General features: G+C 44.4%; 3 protein-coding genes across 5 annotated transcripts in view; all 3 read left to right on the top strand.

Annotated features, from left to right (window-relative positions):
* The window catches only part of rnf213b (ring finger protein 213b), a 71,245-nt gene extending 63,089 nt beyond the window's left edge, over window positions 1–8,156 (top strand). The window contains exons 46-59 of the mRNA XM_029699024.1: window positions 3,640–3,750; window positions 3,963–4,193; window positions 4,358–4,442; window positions 4,546–4,580; window positions 4,670–4,770; window positions 4,866–5,016; window positions 5,209–5,374; window positions 5,549–5,652; window positions 5,839–6,096; window positions 6,280–6,412; window positions 6,497–6,580; window positions 6,947–7,127; window positions 7,482–7,683; window positions 8,098–8,156. Coding sequence (XP_029554884.1) covers window positions 3,640–3,750; window positions 3,963–4,193; window positions 4,358–4,442; window positions 4,546–4,580; window positions 4,670–4,770; window positions 4,866–5,016; window positions 5,209–5,374; window positions 5,549–5,652; window positions 5,839–6,096; window positions 6,280–6,412; window positions 6,497–6,580; window positions 6,947–7,127; window positions 7,482–7,683; window positions 8,098–8,130 — 1,875 coding nt within the window. The 3' untranslated portion in view covers window positions 8,131–8,156. The remainder of the gene's footprint in view (window positions 1–3,639; window positions 3,751–3,962; window positions 4,194–4,357; window positions 4,443–4,545; window positions 4,581–4,669; window positions 4,771–4,865; window positions 5,017–5,208; window positions 5,375–5,548; window positions 5,653–5,838; window positions 6,097–6,279; window positions 6,413–6,496; window positions 6,581–6,946; window positions 7,128–7,481; window positions 7,684–8,097) is intronic.
* LOC115153514 (uncharacterized) lies at window positions 7,696–15,160 on the top strand. 2 transcript variants are annotated; one of them, XM_029699029.1, is made up of 6 exons: window positions 7,696–8,126; window positions 8,286–8,363; window positions 8,676–8,873; window positions 9,119–9,208; window positions 13,399–13,580; window positions 14,561–15,160. In XM_029699029.1, exons 3-6 carry the CDS (start codon window positions 8,706–8,708, stop codon window positions 14,697–14,699), a joined length of 579 nt encoding a protein of 192 aa, XP_029554889.1. In that variant the 5' UTR covers window positions 7,696–8,126; window positions 8,286–8,363; window positions 8,676–8,705; the 3' UTR covers window positions 14,700–15,160. The 2 variants fall into 2 exon arrangements, with proteins under 2 accessions (XP_029554889.1, XP_029554888.1); XM_029699028.1 differs by lacking the exon at window positions 7,696–8,126 and having other exon boundaries at window positions 8,229–8,363.
* A 370-nt stretch (window positions 15,161–15,530) lies between these two features.
* cep131 (centrosomal protein 131) overlaps window positions 15,531–21,980 on the top strand; it is a 44,456-nt gene continuing 38,006 nt past the window's right edge. Inside the window, exons 1-3 of one of the 2 annotated variants that reach the window (XM_029699020.1) lie at window positions 15,531–16,055; window positions 16,652–16,838; window positions 17,089–17,183. In XM_029699020.1, coding sequence (XP_029554880.1) covers window positions 16,653–16,838; window positions 17,089–17,183 — 281 coding nt within the window. In that variant the 5' untranslated portion in view covers window positions 15,531–16,055; window position 16,652. The remainder of the gene's footprint in view (window positions 16,056–16,651; window positions 16,839–17,088; window positions 17,184–21,980) is intronic. The other variant, XM_029699021.1, reaches the window with a different exon arrangement.

The following is a 21,980-nucleotide window of genomic DNA, read 5'->3' as shown; positions in this document are numbered from 1 at the left end:
ATTCTAGCTAAATGCTTGGTGCATAGAATTAAAAAGGTATTGTCAGATATTATTCATCCTAATCAGACAGGTTTTTTTACATGGACAATACATTAGAGATAATATAAGACAAGTACTGTAAACAATAGAATGCTATGAAATATCGGGGATACCAGGCCTGGTTTTCATAGCTGATTTTGAAAAGGCTTTTGATAAAGTACGACTGGAGTTTATATATAAATGCCTAGAATATTTCAAATTTGGAGAATCTCTTATAAAATGGGTTAAAGTTATGTATAGTAACCCTAGGTGTAAAATAGTAAATAATGGCTACATCTCAGAAAGTTTTAAACTATCAAGAGGAGTATGACAAGGTTGTCCACTATCAGCATATCTATTTATTATTGCCATCGAAATGTTAGCTGTTAAAATTAGATCCAACAATAATATTAAGGGATTAGAAATCCGTGGCTTAAAAACAAAGGTGTCATTGTACGCTGATGATTCATGTTTTCTTTTAAAACCACAATTAGAATCCCTCCACAGCCTCATAGAGGATCTAGATACTTTTGCTAACCTCTCTGGATTAAAATCATTACTGTGTAGTTTACCAATAAAATGGTCTGACGGGGATGTGGACATACTCAGTATACAAATCCAGAAAGAAATTATCTCACTCCAAGACACCAGGTCTCCAGTGCGCCTCCGCAGTCCGGTGCCACCTGTGCCGGTTCCTCGCACTTGCCCTGAAGAGCGTGTCATCAGTCCGGTGCCACCTATGCCGGCTCCACGCACCAGGCCACCAGTGCGCCTCCCCAGCCCGGTACGTCCTATGCCGGCTCCCTGCACTCACCCTGAAGAGCGTGTCATCAGTCCGGTGCCACCTGTGCCGGCTCCACGCACCAGGCTTCCAGTGCGTCTCCCCAGCCCGGTACATCCTGTGCCGGCTCCCCGCACTCGTCCACCAGTGCGTGTGTACGGTCCGGAGACTCCAGCGACGGTCTACAGCCCGGAACCTCCAGCGACGGTTCACAGTCCAGACCTTCCAGCGACGGTTCACAGGCCAGAGCTTCCAGCGACGGTTCACAGTCCGTAGCTTCCAGCGACGGTTCACAGTCCGGAGCTTCCAGCGACGGTCAACGGCCCGGAGCTTCCAGCGACGGTCAACGGCCCGGAGCTTCCAGCGACGGTCAACGGCCCGGAGCTTCCAGCGACGGTCAACGGCCCGGAGCTTCCAGCGACGGTCAACGGTCCGGAGCTTCCAGCGACGGTCCACGGCCCGGAGCTTCCTATGCCGGTGCCAAGGTCGGAGCCTTCCTCTGCGCCGGTGCCCAGTCCAGGCACTGCGTCCAGTCCCGCTCCATGGCTGGAGCTTTCCTCTGCGCCAGTGCCCAGTCCAGGCACGGCATCCAGTCCCGCTCCTTGGCCGGATCCTTCCTCTGTGCCGGTGCCCAGTCCAGGCACGGCATCCAGTCCCGCTCCTTGGCCGGATCCTTCCTCTGTGCCGGTGCCCAGTCCAGGCACGGCATCCAGTCCTGCTCCATGGCCGGAGCCTTCCTCTGCGCCGGTGCCCAGTCCAGGCACGGCGTCCAGTCCTGCTCCCTGGCCGTTTTTTACAGTCGGAGTCCAGGTTTTGCAGTCGGGAGTCCAGTCGGAGTGCAGTCGGAGTCAGGTTTTTGCAGTCGGAGTCTGCACCTTTGGGGGGGGTACTGTCACGCCCTAACCATAGAGAGCCCTCTGGGTTCTCTATGGTGTATAGGTCAGAGCGTGACTAGGGGGGTTTCTATCATTTGTATTTCTGTGTTGGTGGTTTGTATGGTTCCCAATTAGAGGCAGCTGGTAATCGTTACCTCTAATTGGGGATCATATTTAGGTAGCCCTTTTTCCCACCTGCGTTTGTGGGATATTGTTTGTGGTAGTGCTATGTGAGCTACGAACTTCACGTTTGTTTACTCTTTGTTGTTTTTGTAGTTTCACTGTGAAATAAAGTATGTGGAACTCAACTCATGCTGCGCCTTGGTCCGCTCATTACGACGAACGTGACAATTTTTGAAAGACAGGGCTTATATATGTATGTATATATGTGTATATGCATGAATGTTTATGTATGGGTATGTACATTATGTATATGGATATACAGTTGAAGTCGGAAGTTTACATACACCTTAGCCAAATACATTTAAACTCTGTTTTTTACTATTCCTGACATTTAATCCTAGTAAAAATTCTCTGTCTTAGGTCAGTTAGTATCACCACTTTATTTTCAGAATGTGAAATGTCAGAATAATAGTAGAGAGAATTATTTATTTCAGCTTTTATTTTGTTCATCGCATTCCCAGTGGGTCAGAAGTTTACATACACTCAATTAGTATTTGGTAGCATTGCCTTAAATTGTTTAACTTGGGTCAAACGTTTCGGGTAGCTTTCCACAAGCTTCCCACAATAAGTTGGGTGAATTTTGGCCCATTCCTCCTGACAGAGCTGGTGTAACTGAGTCAGGTTTGTAGGCCTCTTTGCTCGCACACGCTTTTTCAGTTATGCCCACAAATTTTCTACAGGATTGAAGTCAGGGCTTTGTGATGGCCACTCCAATACCTTGACTTTGTTGTCCTTTAAGCCATTTTGCCACAATTTTGGAAGTATGCTTGGGGTCATTGTCCATTTGGAAGACCCATTTGCGACCAAGCCTTAACTCCCTGACCGATGTCTTGAGATGTTGCTTCAATATATCCACATCATTTTTCTTCCTCGTGATGCCATCTATTTTGTGAAGTGCACCAGTCCCTCCTGCAGCAAAGCACCCCCACAACATGATGCTGCCACCCCCGTGCTTCACGGTTGGGATGGTGTTCTTTGGCTTGCAAGCCTCCCCCTTTTTCCTCCAAACATAACGATGAACATTATGGCCAAACAGTTCTATTTTTGTTTCATCAGACCAGAGGACACTTCTCCAAGATGTACGGTCTTTGTCCCCATGTGCAGTTGCAAACCGTAGTCTGGCTTTTTTATGGCGGTTTTGGAGCAGTGGCTTCTTCCTTGCTGAGCGGCCTTTTTTCTGAGGTCTTGGCTGATTTCTTTTGATTTTACCTTGATGTCAAGCAAAGAGGCACTGAGTTTGAAGGTAGGCCTTGAAATACATCCACAGGTACACCTCCAATTGACTCAAATTATGTCAATTTGCCTATCAGAAGCTTCTAAAGCCATGGCATTTTCTGGAATTTCCCAAGCTGTTTAATGGCACGGTCAACTTCGTGTATGTAAACTTCTGACCCACTGGAATTGTGATACAGTGAATAATAAGTGAAATAATCCGTCTGTAAACAATTGTTGGAAAAATGACTTGTGTCATGCACAAAGTAGATATCCTAACCGACTTGCCAAAACTACAGTTTGTTAACAACAAATTTGTGGAGCGGTTGAAAACGAGTTTTAATGACTCCAACCTAAGTGTATGTAAACTTCCGACTTCAACTGTATATATTTTCACCCAAAAATATATGGGGGATTGGAAATGATGCAGACAATTACATTGATTGGAAGCAATAATCTTTCCGCAATATTAAAGCTGATCCACCCCTTAAAAACATGATGTGCTCTGGTGCATTCAAGCATTCAAGATAATCACTGACTGACTGTGTTCTGTCTCTGTTTCTTTTATAGAATCTGAGCTGCTCCAGAGCTTCAGCCCAAGTTCTCCTAGTCCTGGCTTTATTCAGACAGGTCACCTGTCGCTTCGCATCACCTGATTCCAAAATTCACCCCACTCCACAGGTGACCATTCTCAATTTATGGTAAACTCTAGGTGGTTTCCTGGACACAGATTAGGAATAGTCCTGGACTAAAAAGAATTCTAAATGGAGATTCTCCATCGAATGCGCTTATTAGTCCAGGACTAAGGTCAATCTGTGTCTGGGAAACCGACCCTTATTGTTATAAACTCATGTGGTATGAAATTTAACTTTTCCCCTGCCTTCTCCTTACAGGAGACAAGGAAACTGGATGACTCCCTGAAGCACAGCCTATCAGGTGAATTCAGAGAGCTCTGCACAGCGCTGTTATCCAATCAGATAGGTGGACTCCAGATCTCCCAGATTGTCTATCCTCAACGGCGCCTCCTTCTGGAGCTCCTGGTCCATGCAAACGCTGTGCTCCTCAGTGGGACTACGCTGCTGGCTCCACTCCACCAGATAGCCTCCCAGCCTCAAAATATGACGGTGAGGCGCTCTTTTCTCTGATACACTGAATCCCAAATGAACACCCAGCCCCTACCCCCTTGGCACTTGTGACTAAGGGGTAAGGGATATCTCTACAAGTGGGGTAGGGGCTGGGGTTGATACTGTAATAAGATAATGGAGGCTAATAACCAGTTGTCCCACAGCGCTGCTATTTGCCCACCATGCCAGATGATCACACTAGTGAGGCTCGCCAGTGGATGACTAAAGAGGACAAAATCAAGATGTACTGTGAGTATTTGCTGGCAAATGTATTCTCGTGGTATTGCTTTTGACATCGTCATCGCTTGTTGATATGCAGTAGTACCTAATCATTTGACTATTTTGATTGCAGTTTGTGCCAATGGTCATGCGTGTTTTGTTGGAGAGGTGAGAGATATTTTCTTGTTTATTTTGTAGCTATCTCATTGAGCAGTTTCTTCCTATAAATTTGACTCTGTTCTTCTTCTTTATCTTAGTGCGGGAAACCAGTGGCAAAATCCAAATGCCTTGACTGCGGTGTTCCAGTTGGTGGTGTTAGTCATAACCCAGTTGATGGATTTACTGCTGCTCAACTAAGGTCCTTTGCTTAATCGTCTCTCCCAATATACAACTGAGAAATCTAGTTCATGCGTTAATGCCACATTGACCTTTGACCTCTGTGTGTGAATTTAGTGTGGGGGATCAGACCAGGACGGGTCACATTTTGGGAGTGGCTTATCGTAGGGCTGAGGCCCCAGAGAGACAGATGTCACCAGCCCAGTCCAGTATCCTTCGACTGCTCAACCACCTGGCCATGTTGCAAGGGACCATCAAAAACTACCAGGTAAGGCCCGACCAATATCTCAAGTTAACATCAAGTAGTTGGAATAAGTATCACAAGAAACCTGTGCTCGGAAGTACATTGATCACTTCTGGACAATATCTCAAGGAATTGTCAACTGTTGAAATGGGCATAAAGCCATTATGTCGGTTAAGTTAACTGTGTGATAAAAATAATGTTTCTTTGTCTGTGCAGGCAGTCAGTCAGATGATCCACCCTGGTGTCCGAGATGTCCTGGGGTTCATGTGGAGCCACCTTCAGAAGGACATGGAGGTGCTGGGTCGGACACTGGATCAGAACATGGACAACACGGCTGTTATAATTCATCTGGTTCTCCAAGCCTGTCTGGAGTTCACTGCAGGTGATTACACTTTTCTTCCATTTTGTTTTAATAAATAGTTTTTACAAATAGTTTTACAAATATTATATAAAAAATATAAATAAAATGTTCCCCACAATTCTTACAAAGAAATGTCTAAAATATTGCCTTGTAATGGTTGCACCTCAGAGTATTTGAGTGAGTTTGTGACTTCAGCTGAACCAGGTTATCGCCACACAAGACCTGACCTGTCCTCTCGACGTGGACGGGAACAGTGGGAGAAACTGGTCTGTGATGCAGTTATCAACCCAATAATCCAGGTATGGTCCAACTGGGATTAGTTTAGGCTTTTGGTAACACTTTATTTGAAGGTTTGCAGGGCACGTACATAAGGACTTCATAACACAGTCATACAGTATTCCTGGTGAAGGACTATAGTGATTTGGGACACTAAACTACGTCCAATCTTTTTATTGTACCTATTAACCCACCCATTTGATCTCCAGCATCTAAGGAGGAAACTGGCTGAAGCTCAGGTCAGTATCAGTGCAGATGACAGGCTGGGTGGAAGCCCACTGATGAGACTACTCTATGCGGACCCCCGGCCCATGCTGCCCCTGCTGCCCTCCCTCTCAGACTGCCCCACACACCACTCCTCCTTCTGGAGCCTGTCTCAAACCCTCACCGTGGAGCACTTCTCTCAGAGAGTGGACCAGGAGCAGGGACGCGACGCCGTACCCCTCCTCAAACTCTTCCTAAAGAAGGTAACTGGAAATGAAACTGATCAAGAATGGGATTCAAAAGAAGAAATCACTCCGTTCCATTATATTGACCTTCATCATGTGACATTGTTGTCCACATTATTACCTGTTTATAGAGAATGGAGTATGTTATGGGAGAGTTTCCATACTTGTTTGTCTGTGTATGTATTTGTGTTTGTCCACTAGGTGGTGTGTGTGAGACAGCTCCACCATCTACCAGAGCTGGCTGCCTTACAGGCTGACTTGTCCAGAATGTTTCCCCTGACAGCTGAGATGACCAGTCAGAGCATTGCCCAGGTGTTGCAGCACATACCAACAGGTATGTGGGAGTTATTATTCAGGTTGATCAATCAATCAACCACTCAATCAATAGTTTGACTGTCGCCAAACTATACCACTGTAGGGTACCAGAAGAAAGTGCTGCTTGGGAGAATGAAGGTCTTCATGAATGTGTGGAACTGCCTTAGGATGGACGTGGCCAACAATGGTATGTACACAAAGCACATTTATTCCCCACTATATACTAACCACTGTTTTGTGTCCGTTTGGACAGTGTATGGGTATCTTGTAGGATAAAATAGTCCTGTCTGTATCTTTTTTTTATTTTACCTTTATTTAACTAGGCAAGTCAGTTAAGAACAAATTCTTATTTTCAATGACGACCTAGGAACAGTGGGTTAACTGCCTTGTTCAGGGGCAGAACAACAGATTTTTACCTTGTCAGCTCGGGGATTCAATCTTGCAACCTTTTGGTTACTAGTCCAACGCTCTAACCACTGGGCTACCTGCTGCCCATCTAACTCTGTGTCTTGATGTGTGTGTACTGTGTGTGTATCGCATGTGTTTTGAGCAGCAGATTTAGGTGTGACACCACAGGTTTGTGAGAAGGAGCTGACCATGGAGAGCTCTGGAGAGTTCCTGTCACCCTGTCGTCATGGTCCAGGGTCCTGCCTCCAGATTCTAGTCAAATTCCTGTTAGAGACTCACAACAGCTTGGTCAGAGAGGTTAGGAGACTCAGTCCCCAATGCAACAGGTTAGTCACACCTACCAAACCTCTACTTTTGATCATTTGATTGGCTAATATATGCACCTTGCGATTTTGATAGGCTTTGAAGACTCTGTGTTCAAAAATCATCTCAGACTGAGTAGGAGCTGATCTAGGATGAGTTTCTCCATTTAAATCATTTTGATTAACATCAGCACTCCTACTCTGAGGCACTCCTACTCCTACTCTGAGGCACTATATGAATATTGGCACTGGTTCCCCATCCCATTCATTATGATTTAAAAGTCTAAACTGATCCTAGACCAGCACTCCTTCTCTGAAACTGATCCTAGACCGGGCCCTGAATCTTAACTGTGAGATGTTTTTCTTACACCCCTGCAGTGCCTACAGTGTTCCTCTGGAGGGGGTGTCAGAGACACAGTTGACCCTGTGCCACCCTGAGAGGGAGCTGCTCCCCCTGGTGTTATCCCACTGTCATTACACCCTGAGGACACGCAGGGAGACAGACAGCTGCTACAACCTGATAGACATCCAGGCACAACTGGCCCGCCGCTTCCTAGCTGGGAAACCAAGTATCCAAGCCGTAAGAGACAAAACTTTGAGATATCATATTGATACAATTATTGTGCCTAAGAAACATCCATATTTTGCCATTGTTCTTCTTTAGTATATATATATATTACATTTTTCCATTGACATTTTAGTCATTTAGCAGACGCTCTTATCTAGTGCGACTTACAGTTACTTTGTGCATTCGTCTTAAAGTGATGCTCAAGAACTGTTGTATAATTTCAGCCCGTAGTTTTGAAAGGGGAGCTCACGAGCCAAAACGGGTCCCTGTTTTTTGTGTACTACCTCGTCATTCAATTGTGTACTACGTCATCCATTTCATATGATATGTTACGTGCTACAAACATATATATATTTTTTTGTGCAATTCCTATGATATGTTACGAATCCAATTCGTACAATATGTTACTAACTTGTTGTGCTTAAGATCCAGGACTGCATCTTTAAGATAGCTAGGTAAGACAACCACACACTGTATGACAGTCATAGTAAGTAGCTTTCCTCGGTAAAGTCGTTATCAGCAAAGACATTGCTAGTAGGAAAAGAAATTAGATTTTTTTTTTAAATAAAATACATTTACAGTAGCAGGTATACTAACCAGGCATGTATTTGCAGGACACCTCAAGGTACTTGAACAGACATCAGCAAGACTTCTCAGTAGTCCTTGATGAAGTCAGGGCTAAGATACCTCAGGTAAACATACATTTGCGCTCAGTTTGAGACTGTATCCTTTTTTTTAAAGAATTGAAGTCATGCCCAGCCCAGGCCCCATGGATTCAATACCAACCAAGTATGTACGCACACAGGAGTTTTCCCCAGTGGGGTTTGAAAGGGACATTTTGTTTCAAGGTCAAATTCCTAAACCCACTATACCCCACTCTGTTTCCATTCACTGGGCTGGGAGGTAGTTAGTCTCCCCAGCTATGCGTCACTGTGCCCAGCTCTCTGCTTACAGTAGTTCTGTCTGTCTCTGTCTGTCATTCCATCTGTTGTTCTGTCTGTCAGGAGTCGCTGAAGGGCTCCGTTAGCGGTGCTATGAGGGCAGGACTACGTTCATACACTGACGTGTGTGACGCTGTGTTTGCGGTGGAGATTGGCCTGCGGTTCCTGGGGAAGACTAGCGGAGTGCCCCAAGCCTCACTCTTGTCCTACCTGACTGAGTCGCTCAAGATGGGCCCACAGATCTCTAGCAGTGTAGCCAAGGTAGAGTATCTCTTAACTCCAGCAATGTCTCCACCTAATGCCCAGAGATGCAGTAATTCATGTTTATACCTTGTATCTATTTTTGTCCGGGTAGATTATGCATGTGCTCTCCTCATGACTCTCATTCCTAAGGCACAAATATACTACTATATGTAAATGATTTGTTATAGAGAGACCACTCTATTACAGAGGTCCCCCTGTTTTGGCCCTTTTGACTGTACCCCTCTCACATATCTCTGTCCCAGGTCCTTGGAGAGAGCAGACTGGAACACAGCACATTCACCTGGCAGCTCCTTACCTGCTGGAAGTCTGAGCTGATGCTGAGCAGAGGACAGGTGAGTTAACATATAGCCCATACCTGTATCTCCACAGGTGAGTTAACCTCTTGCATCTAGACATTCCGCTAGCGGCACCCCGTTCCACCAGCGGAACCCCTAGCCAACAGCCAATGGGATCGCATGGCGCGAAATACAAAAACAACTAAAATACCACAATTCAATTTTCTCAAACTTATGACTATTTTACACCATTTGAAAGATAAACCTCTCCTGAATCCAACCACGTTGTCCGATTTCAAAAAGGCTTTACAGCGAAAGCAAAACATTAGATTATGTTAGGATACAACCACAGCAAAAAACAAAAACACAGCATTTTCTTAACAAGGACAGCCATTTTCAAAGCAAGGTTAGCCGTCCAAAAGCACAAAACCAGCTAAAATTATGCACTAACCTTTGACGATCTTCATCAGATGACACTCCTAGGACATTGTTAGACAATACATGCATTTTTTGTTCCATCAAGTTCATATTTATATCCAAAAAACCCATTTTACATTGGCGCGTGACGTTCAGAAAATGTATTCACCCCCAAATTTCCGGTGAATTTACAAAAATACTCATCAGAAACGTTGACAAAATACACAACAATTATTTTAAGAATTATAGATACAGTACTCTTTTATGCACCCGCGGTGTCAGATTTCAAAATAACTTTACGTAGAAAGCACATTGTTCAATATTCTGAGTACTGAGCACCATGCTATTCAGTTAGCCGTCCAGCCTCGGCATCCCCAAAACGCTGAAATATGTTAAAAATATTATCTTACCTTTGCTGATCTTTGGCTGAATGCACTCGAAAGGTTTCCCACTTCCACAAGAAATGTTCATTTGTTCGATAAAGTCCATCATTTATGTCGAAATAAATCCGTTTTGATGGCGCGTCCAGATCCCCATTTCAAAATGAATCTATCCACCGTCGACGAAAAGTTATAAAGTTCCCTCAGCGTTTGTAGAAACATGTCAAACCATGTTCACAATCAATCTTTAGGGTGTTATAATCGTAGAATTGCGATAATATTCCAACCGGACAATAGCAGATTCATTACAAAAGAAAAAAAGAAATGGCTAATCCTTCGTGAGCGCGCGTGAGGTAAGGCAATGACCCCAGCCAGAACACTTACTCTTCCGGGTATTATTCAATCAAATTGTATTCTAGAAGCCTCAAACGAGGTTCTAATGACTGTTGACATCTAGTGGAAGCCTTAGGAAGTCCAATATAACATCACAGACACTGTAGTTTAGATAGAAAATCATTTGAAATGACTAGAAAATCATTTGAAATGACTACAACTCTCTGAGGTCCAACTTCCTGGTTGGATTTTTCTCAGGTTTTTGCCTGCCGTATGAGTTCTGTTACGGGTGAGTTAACATAGAGCCCATACCTGTATCTCCACGGGTGAGTTAACATAGAGCCCATACCTGTATCTCCACAGGTGAGTTAACATATAGCCCATACCTGTATCTCCACGGGTGAGTTAACATATAGCCCATACCTGTATCTCCACGGGTGAGTTAACATATAGGCCATACCTGTATCTCCACGGGTGAGTTAACATATAGCCCATACCTGTATCTCCACGGGTGAGTTAACATATAGGCCATACCTGTATCTCCACGGGTGAGTTAACATATAGCCCATACCTGTATCTCCACGGGTGAGTTAACATATAGCCCATACCTGTATCTCCACGGGTGAGTTAACATATAGCCCATACCTGTATCTCCACGGGTGAGTTAACATATAGCCCATACCTGTATCTCCACAGGTGAGTTAACATATAGCCCATACCTGTATCTCCACAGGTGAGTTAACATATGCAGTACACATCAAATTGACCAGCATCGATTTTTCAATGTTACATTTCTAGTATTGATTCAGGAGTTCTGTAAGAGTGAAATTAACACTCAGTGGTGTAAAATAACCCCCAGTGTTGGTATTAACAACCAGAGTTATTGTTTTACACTGTGGAGAGTAAAAGAGTCAGGCAGTTAGTTAGATATACCAGTTCTAATCATAACAATAAGTGAGATGAAATTATCCTACTGATCTTTTCATATCAATGAATCTGTGGATAGACCGAGCCCAAATCACTTTTAAAGACCAAACCAACAATACAAATTCTGTCAGTGAAGAGAAACTCCCCCTCTGTGACCACATTTAGTAGTTTGTCAACGCTTTCACCCACCTGACCATTGACCTCTGTTAACCACCACTGGTTGACCTCAGGTACCACATGCAAGCGGTCAGCCTCCATCTGAGCTGTAAATCCAGGCAATGTGTGACATTGGACATGGCAGGCGTTGAATCAAAAACAAATGTTGATAAAACACATTTTTAATCTGTTTATTATAATAATATATGGGATTTATATACCGCTTTTCTAAGACTCACGAATGCTTGTTTGAATCTCAGCTGGTACTCCTTGTAGGTACTGTAGCTTAATTCATGTGCATTTAATTTCTCATTAGTTTGCTTTTCTTATTTAAAACCTCTCTAGGGGAGGTTGACGAAATCATCCCACACTATTCAACAGCCAGTGAAAAATCAGAGCGCCAAATTTAAAACCACAAAATGTCATAATTCAAAGTTCTCAAACATAGGACTATTTTACACCATTTTATAGATACACTTCTCCTGAATCGAACCACGTTGTCCGAATTTCCAAAAGGCTTTACAGCGAAAGCAAAACATTAGATTATGTTAGGAGAGTACATAGACACAAATAATCACACAGACATTTTCCAAGCAAGCATATGTCACATAAACCCAAACCACAGCTAAATGCAGCACTAACCTTTGATGATCTTCATCAGATGACACTCCTAGGACATTATGTTATACAATACATGCATGTTTTGTTCAATCAAGTTCATATTTATATCAAAAACCAGCATTTTACATTAGCATGTGATGTTTAGAACTAGCATACCCACCGAAAACTTCCGGTGAATTTACTAAATTACTCATGATAAACGTTGACAAAATACATAACAATTATTTTAAGAATTATAGATACAGAACTCCTTTATGCAATTGCTATGTCCGATTTTAAAATAGCTTTTCGGCGAAAGCACATTTTGCAATATTCTGAGTACATAGCTCGGCCATCACGGCTAGCTATTTTGACATCCACCAACTTCGGCGTCACCTAAACTCAGAATTACTATTAGAAAAATTGGATTACCTTTGCTGTTCTTCATCAGAATGCACTCCCAGGACTTCTACTTCAACAACAAATGTTGTTTTGGTTCCAAATAATCCATAGTTATATCCAAATACCTCTGTTTTGTTTGTGCGTTCAGGTCACTATCCGAAGGGTAATGCGTGAGCGCATTTCATGACAAACAAATTCAAAATATTCCATTACCGTACTTAGAAGCATGTCAAACGCTGTTTAAAATCTATTTTTATGCTATTTTTCTCGTAAAATAGCGATAATATTCCAACCGGGCAACGTTGTATTCATTCAAAGACGAAAGAAAAAAATGGAGAAGTCTCGTGAAAGCGCATCTCCAGTCTCACTGTCCCCAGGCTGACCACTTACAAACTCTGCTCCTATACTTTGCCCAGAGACAGCAGACACCCCATTCCACTTTCTGGCGGCTTTAGAGAGCCAATGGAACCCTTAGAAAGTGTCACGTTACAGCACAGATGCTGTAATTTCGATAGAGATGCAACAGAAGGACAACAAATTGTCAGACAGGGCACTTCCTGCATGGAATCTTCTCAGGTTTTGGCCTGCCATATGAGTTCTGTTATACTCACAGACACCATTCAAACAGTTTTAGAAACGTTAGAGTGTTTTCTATCCAAATCTACTAAGTAAATGCATATTCTAGTTTTTGGGCAGGAGTAGTAACCAGATTAAATCGGGTACGTTTTTTATCCGGCCGTGAAAATACTGCCCCCTATCCCAAATAAGTTAACTCTGCATTATTGAGAAAGAGCTTCTAAATTAGCATTTCACTGTCAGGTTTACACCTGTTGTATTCGGCGTTTGTGACAAATACAATTTGATTTGATTCATAATTTGATTTAATGAAAAGCGAGTCTTGTTCTCTTCTTCTGATGATGTGAGTCAGAGATTTAATCTGATCTAGGATCTGTTTTTCTATTCCTAATTATATCACTTATATCACCGTGATTTATCTTGTGCTTTCTGCATATGGATGTCATGTGTTTGCAGGACCCGTTCCAGAGGCTGCCATCAGAGTTCCAGCAGAAGTTATCCGAGGAGGAGAGGAGAGAGCTGAGGGTCTTCTTCAGTGGGACAGACATTGACATACTCTCCCTGGAGCTGCATGAAATCCTCCTCCTGAAGACCAACACTCAGGCTTTTTCAGACCAGGCTTATCTACCACACTGGGAGTAAGGGCCCATTTTGTATTACATTTTTTTGCATTTTTTAATGCATTATTATACAGAGTAGAGCTAGTGGGAAAGATGGTTAACACTTGTGCTGTGCTGTAGACTACCTAGGTCACAGTAGGGCTAAGGGCCGTTTTGGCTGCTTTCTGCTATTGTCGTCAACACATTGGCAATCCAGCTCTCACCCTCTTTTATGGTCATGAACAGTAACTGACAAAACAAACCTCTTATGTAATTAACACTAACTGACTAAACAAACCTCTTATGGTAGTTAACAGTAACTGACAAAACAAATCTTATATGGTCATTAATTAATAGTAACTGACAAAACAAACAAAGACACTAACCATTTGTGGCTGAATGAAGGATTGGTATGGGGAGCAAATGTCGCACAAATGTGTAAAACACATTATTTACAAAGCATTTGAATTATTTGATTAGCACTGCTGTCATTAACATCATTACCCACCTTTGGACAGGACTTTGATGTTGATTATACATTTTCCTGATGTTAAAAAATATAACAACAAAGAACGTGTTCCCCTTGTATTTTCAGTGATTACAACCCTGTCCCTACCCCTGGCCACACGTTGATGTTTAGACTAGAGGAATCTGTCAATCCGTTTATACGGACACTTCTTTCAATCCCAATAAAGCAGGAGCAAACACTGAGAAACACACAGAGAGAGACCCCCTTGGGACATGAGGCGGGCCCTTTTGACTCCTGGGGGCCAGGAGGGGCCAGAAGGGTCCGGGGTGTGTTGCTTACCGGCGCCCATCTGTCAGTGGAAAGGGACTTAAGTGATATACACTCAGCCGGCACAGGTCACCCCTGCCCCCTTACTAAACCAGCAGCTGGGGCTAGGGACTGAATAGGAATGCAGCGTGTGTTGAGGACAATGGGGTTGCAATGCTAACTGTTGCCTCCTCTCTTCCCCCCCCTTCCTGGCTGTTTCTGGTGTGTGTGTGTGTCTCCACAGCATCAGGTCTACTCTATACAACCATCTGGATAAGAAGAGACTCCCACCCATGCCTGGGCTTGACTCCCTACCAGAGGACATCACTCTGGACAAAGGGGCAGATATGTGGAGAATGGCTGTAGAGTTTAGAAAGAGATAAGAAGAGGATGCTGGTTTTGATGGTTATGTATTATATGTTTATTTTTACATTGTGGACAATGAAAGTATCTCAACAGAGTTTGATTATTCAGCAAATACAAAGTATGAATCCGAACAAGGACCAAGTATGTGCCCTTGAGCAAGGCACTTTAACTTAATTGCTCCTGTAAGTCGCGCTGAATAAGAGCATCTGCCAAATTACTAAAATGTCAAATGTAATTATGATTATTTCCTTCCTAATGATTACATATTAGGCTATCTCTAGTTCCTCGGCTAACTTCATTTAGGCAATTATTTCCAGTCTTGTGTGTGAATCTTGTCCATTATCTCTAAAGACCCTGTACTAGTTTACACCCATCCAACCTTTGCCCAGCAGTAAAAATGGGTTTCTAGTAGCCTGTATGTTTCTATGCATTGTTGGTCCACCAAAATAAAGATGTTCTATTACAGTGAGTAACATTATATTGTCTATTTTACTTGTCTTCATATGTTCTACTTGAAAATATATATATAAATGAAACAAATGTTCAAATGACCATAAACCGTGTTGAAACGTGCGTTGGTTAGTGCTCCCATGAATTAAAGTAAACTAAAGCTTATTTTTCTCTTTCTGATTTGTTAAACGATAATATCGTGACAACTGGGGCTGGGTAGGGGGCAGGTGGTGCGTGTCACACCCCCCTCTTGCAAAGTCAACCAAACAGTTCGTTTGGGACACGCCCAGTTAGCCACTGCACTGCTAACCGACACCTCCACTCCACCTATCAGATCCTCTGGATTTCCAGGACGTTGTGTTTTTACCGCCAATCACAGTTCTCAGTAGGATGAGTTCTTCTGTTTTCTGGTTGCCACAGAGAAGATGTTGCGGGTTATTATTGTCACTCACTCTTTGCTTTGATGGAGCAAGTTCACGGAATATTTCTACGGAGCTGTGGTAACGAAGGACTATCGTATTTGACAGTTTGTAGCTAGTTTAGCTAGCTAGCTACTGAAGTGGATTTATTGAAGTTATTTCGCTTGATCGCTTCGTAGCCAACATGTTGCTTTTCGTTTATTATGTGTAGAAAGATGAGAGCAAGCTAACTTAAGCTAGCCAGCCAGCCTAGTGCGCCACACACAGAAGGTTAGGCTGCACATAAATACTAATTTTAGGCATCAACCACTTGTTCAAACTAGCTTCTAGCAGACCCACTTGACAGGCTCTTGGCTTATAGTTAACGTTAGCTTTTGGCTTTTAGGTAGCTACTGTTAACGTGTGTTGATTTAATAAATCAGTGCCACCAAGACGTACTGTAGCTATTCTCACTGAAACGTCACCATTGGCTTTGGAGTAATCTGCGATAACAACACAAGCAAGGTAAATTTGCATGGCCGACTTTACGATTATTTGTGGTTTTAATATTTCAATTTTTATCTTTGGTTCTCCTTATCACCTGTATTCCCCCCTCACTTGGCACAACCAACCTTGACAATGTACAGTACCTATATCATACACACTGATTCCATCGAAACATTGCAGCCAACGATATGATAGCTATCTGAAATCATCTTACTGTTCCACTAATGTTAAGCAGGACAGCAAGCTAGATAGATCTTGAGGCAAAGTGTCACATTTTGTCAATCCCAAGTGAACGACATAACCATGATGGTCCATCTGCTTGTATCTGCCTAGGAAGAAGTCTAAAACATTGAAATAGATTTAATTGGGAATGGAGTGAATGTGGTTTAGGTGTGAATTCAATTCCAAGTGTTACTGTTATCTGAGTGCTACCGTTGTGACTATGTTGCCTAGGGCAACTAACAGCTGAAGAGGAAGTGGATGACTGCATCTGCTCCTCTTAACATGATCAAACCGCACCAATCAGTTCTTTCACAGTAGGTGTTTGTGTCCCTTTTTTGAACGTTCATGTGTATCATGACTCTTCCCCTCTCCCTCTTAACGGGCCTTGTCAGGATGCACACTACCCGTAGCCCATCGTCCACCCAGGCCGGAGGAACAGGGGATGCCCTGGACCTCTCTCTGTCAGGCTCCCAGCTCTCGGTGTCCCGCCGGCCCACCTCTGCCTCTCCAGGGAAAGTCTTCTCCCGCTCTGTGTCTGTCTCTGTAGCCAGCGAGGGCAGGGGCAAACGCAACACACTGGTGAGCGAAACCAGCAAGCAGTATGCATGGATGCGAGTTAGCCCTGTTTGTGACAGTTAGGCCATTACTGTGTTCGTATGTTAAAGCTGTGTTCGAGCTGAGATATCATCCAAACTTCAGACCTTGTGTGGAACAAAGATACTCATGTTTGCGATATGAGTGTGTGCTGACATGACATTGTTTTAAGCAACAACGGATAACTGGGATGTCTTGTATTTTAATTTACCTCTGTCGGCATTCTTGTCTGTAGGGTGATGTTGGGTTTGGCAGCTCCCGTTCTATCAAGAACCTGAGAAGGTCCAACAGTACTACGCAGGTCAACCAGCAAGCCAACATCAGCCTAAGGTATCCTAGACCTTAAATATTTAGTATATGTATGGGTGACCCCCTGCAGGAATTGAACCCACAACCTTAGCATTGCTAGCTAACAAACTGAGCCACACATCACAACTTTTTCCTACATTGTCTCTATACAGCCAGCCCAGTTGACCCCATATTGACATTGTTTTCGTTTCGTTGACTCAGGTACTGTATATGTGCTGCAGCATGTAGGACATTATTATTCAGTCGGAGATGCTTCACTGTCTTCAGATTTTCATTTGTCCAACAAATAATCTTAGTGTAATTATTCTGGAAAGTGATTCACTTTTGATGTGAATTGGAGTATTTTAAAAGGTTTCCTTTTAGCTGTTGTTTAACATAGTTTAAGTCTGAAATAAACATGTCAGCCCATATCCTACCATATGTGTTTCTCTGGATGGAACATGTTTTTTGTGACGATATGTGGAATTTGATTTAGCGGTTGGAAGAGCAGTATGTGTGAGTTAAGTGCAGAGTGGAGGATGGTGGCTAGAGCTCCATCGGCTTGGAGGGAGGGAGGCTGGTCGGCTGACTCTTTAAGTCTCTCTTAGTCTCTCCTCGCTGAGCAACAGCTGGCATCCCTAACCATTCTTTAAAGGACTGTACAATGGGCATTGTGTCATGGTGGCTGCCTGTATTATAATTGGAGACCCAGGACCCGGGGCTGTTGTAGGGGAGCAGAGGCCTAGCAAGAGCTGCTTTGTCAGGAGTTGGAGGGGGAGGGCCATGGGGTCAGGTTACCCCACAGTAAGGAACCAGAGAAAGGAGAAGTGTGTGTGCAGCACAGCATGCAGATATTCTATAGTCAGGCAGCTGCTGCTAGTCCGCCCCCCCCCCCCCCCCCCATCACCACCACCCACTGCCTTCTGGGATACTGTTAGGGTACAGGGCTTAAATTAAGGACAATCTAATAGGCTGCCCCTCCTCTCCGGCCCCCATAGCTGTCATTGGGTTGCCTCTCTCCAGACATCAGCATCTTGTAAAGGGAAGCGTAGAGGAATGTGCAGCTACTTGAATCGGTGTTGTCAGATTTTTTTTCATTGGGCCAGTTTGCCCCTTACGAACATCCACACACACACACACACACAGACTCCCACACACACACACACACACACACACACACAGACTCCCACGTTTGTGCGCGCAGACTCCGCGCAGACCACACACTCCCATATACACACACACACACACACACACACACTCCCATATACACACACACACTCCCATACACACACTCCCATATACACACACAGACACTCCCATATACACACACAGACACTCCCATATACACACACACACACTCCCATATACACACACACACACACACTCCCATATACACACACACACACTCCCATATACACACACACACACACACACTCCCATATACACACACACACACTCCCATATACACACACACACACACACACACTCCCATATACACACACACACTCCCATATACACACACACACACACACACCCATATACACACACACACACACACTCCCATATACACACACACACACACACTCCCATATACACACACACACACACACACTCCCATATACACACACACACACACACACTCCCATATACACACACACACACACTCCCATATACATACACACACACACTCCCATATACATACACACACACACTCCCATATACACACCCACTCCCATATACATACACACACACACACACACACTCCCATATACACACACACACTCCCATACACACACTCCCATATACACACACAGACACTCCCATATACACACACACACACACACTCCCATATACACACACACACACACACACACTCCCATATACACACACACACACACACTCCCATATACACACACACACACACACTCCCATATATACACACACACACACACTCCCATATACACACACACACACTCCCATATATACACACACACACACACTCCCATATACACACACACACTCCCATATACACACACACACTCCCATATACACACATACACTCCCATATACATACACACACACACTCCCATATACACACCCACACCCACTCCCATATACATACATACACACACACACACACACACACACACACACACACACACACACACACACACACACACACACACACACACACACACACACACACACACACACACTCCCATATATATACACACACACACCCACTCCCATATATATACACACACACACACCCACTCCCATATACACACACACACACCCACTCCCATATACACACACACCCACTCCCATATACACACACACCCACTCCCATATACACACACACACACACACACCCACTCCCATATACACACACACACTCCCATATACACACACACACACACACACACACACACACCCACTCCCATATACACACACACACACACCCACTCCCATATATACACACACACACACCCACCCACATATACACACACACACCCACATATACACACACAGACACACACCCACTCCCATATACACACACACACACACACACACACCCACTCCCATATACACACACACACCCACTCCCATATACACACACACACACACACACACACACACTCCCATATACACACACACACCCACTCCCATATACGTACACACACACACACACTGACTCCCATATACACACACACACCGACCGACTCCCATATATACACACACACACCGACCGACTCCCATATATACACACACACACCGACCGACTCCCATATATACACACACACACCGACCGACTCCCATATACACACACACACACCGACCAACTCCCATATATATACACACACACCGACTCCCATATACGCACACACCCACTCCCATATACACACACACCCACTCCCATATACACACACACCCACTCCCATATACACACACACACACACACACCCACTCCCATATACACACACACCCACTCCCATATACACACACACACACACACACACACACACTCCCATATACACACACACACACACACACACACCCACTCCCATATACACACACACACACCGACTCCCATATACGCACACACCCACTCCCATATACACACACACCGACTCCCATATACGCACACACCCACTCCCATATACACACACACCCACTCCCATATACACACACACCCACTCCCATATACACACACACACACACACCCACTCCCATATACACACACACCCACTCCCATATACACACACACACACACACACACACACACACACACACACACACACACACTCCCATATACACACACACACACACACACACACACACACCCACTCCCATATACACACACACACACCCACTCCCATATACACACACACACACACACCCACTCCCATATACACACACACACACACACCCACTCCCATATACACACACACACCCACATATACACACACACACACACACCCACTCCCATATACACACACACCCACTCCCATATACACACACACACACACACACACTCCCATATACACACACACACACACACACACACCCACTCCCATATACGTACACACACACACACACTGACTCCCATATACACACAAACACCGACCGACTCCCATATATACACACACACACCGACCGACTCCCATATATACACACACACACCGACCGACTCCCATATACACACACACACACACACACACCGACCGACTCCCATATATATACACACACACACCGACTCCCATATACGCACACACACACACACCGACTCCCATATACGCACACACACACACACACACACACTGACTCCCATATATGCACACACACACCGACCGACTCCCATATATACACACACACACACACACCGACCGACTCCCATATATATACACACACACCGACTCCCATATATACACACACACACACAGACTCCCACGTTTGTGCGCGCAGATTCCGCGCAGACCACACACTCCCACACACACACACTCCCATATACACACACACACTCCCATACACACTCCCATATACACACACAGACACTCCCATATACACACACAGACACTCCCATATACACACACAGACACTCCCATATACACACACACACACACCCATATATACACACACACACTCCCATACACACTCCCATATACACACACAGACACTTCCATATACACACACAGACACTCCCATATACACACACACACACACCCATATATACACACACACACACACACACACTCCCATATACACACACACACTCCCATATACACACTCCCATATACACACAGACACACACCCACTCCCATATGCACACACACACACACCCACTCCCATATGCACACACACACACATACACACACACCCACTCCCATATACACACACACACACACACACACACACACACACCCACTCCCATATACGTACACACACACACACACACTCCCACACACACACACACACACACACACACTCCCATATACACACACCGACTCCCATATACGCACACACACACACACACACACACACCAACTCCCATATACGCACACACACACACACTGACTCCCATATATACACACACACACACCGACCGACTCCCATATATACACGCACACACCGACCGACTCCCATATATACACGCACACACCGACCGACTCCCATATATACACACACACACCGACCGACTCCCATATATACACGCACACACCGACCGACTCCCATATATACACACACACACACCGACCGACTCCCATATATACACGCACACACCGACCGACTCCCATATATACACGCACACACCGACCGACTCCCATATATACACACACA

Source organism: Salmo trutta, chromosome 18 (genome assembly GCF_901001165.1).
Source record: "Salmo trutta chromosome 18, fSalTru1.1, whole genome shotgun sequence".
Taxonomy (NCBI): Eukaryota; Metazoa; Chordata; class Actinopteri; order Salmoniformes; family Salmonidae; genus Salmo; species Salmo trutta.
This window is presented reverse-complemented; position numbering and strand designations above follow the sequence as displayed.

Bases quoted from the DNA above. Each gene is read 5' to 3' on its own strand.
- LOC115153514 (XM_029699028.1), top strand. From the start codon at position 8,274: ATGTATTTGCAGGACACCTCAAGGTACTTGAACAGACATCAGCAAGAC. The intron at 8,874-9,118 runs GTAGAGTATCTC...TCTCTGTCCCAG, and splicing joins TCTCTAGCAGTGTAGCCAAG to GTCCTTGGAGAGAGCAGACT. The intron at 13,581-14,560 runs GTAAGGGCCCAT...GTGTCTCCACAG, and splicing joins GCTTATCTACCACACTGGGA to CATCAGGTCTACTCTATACA.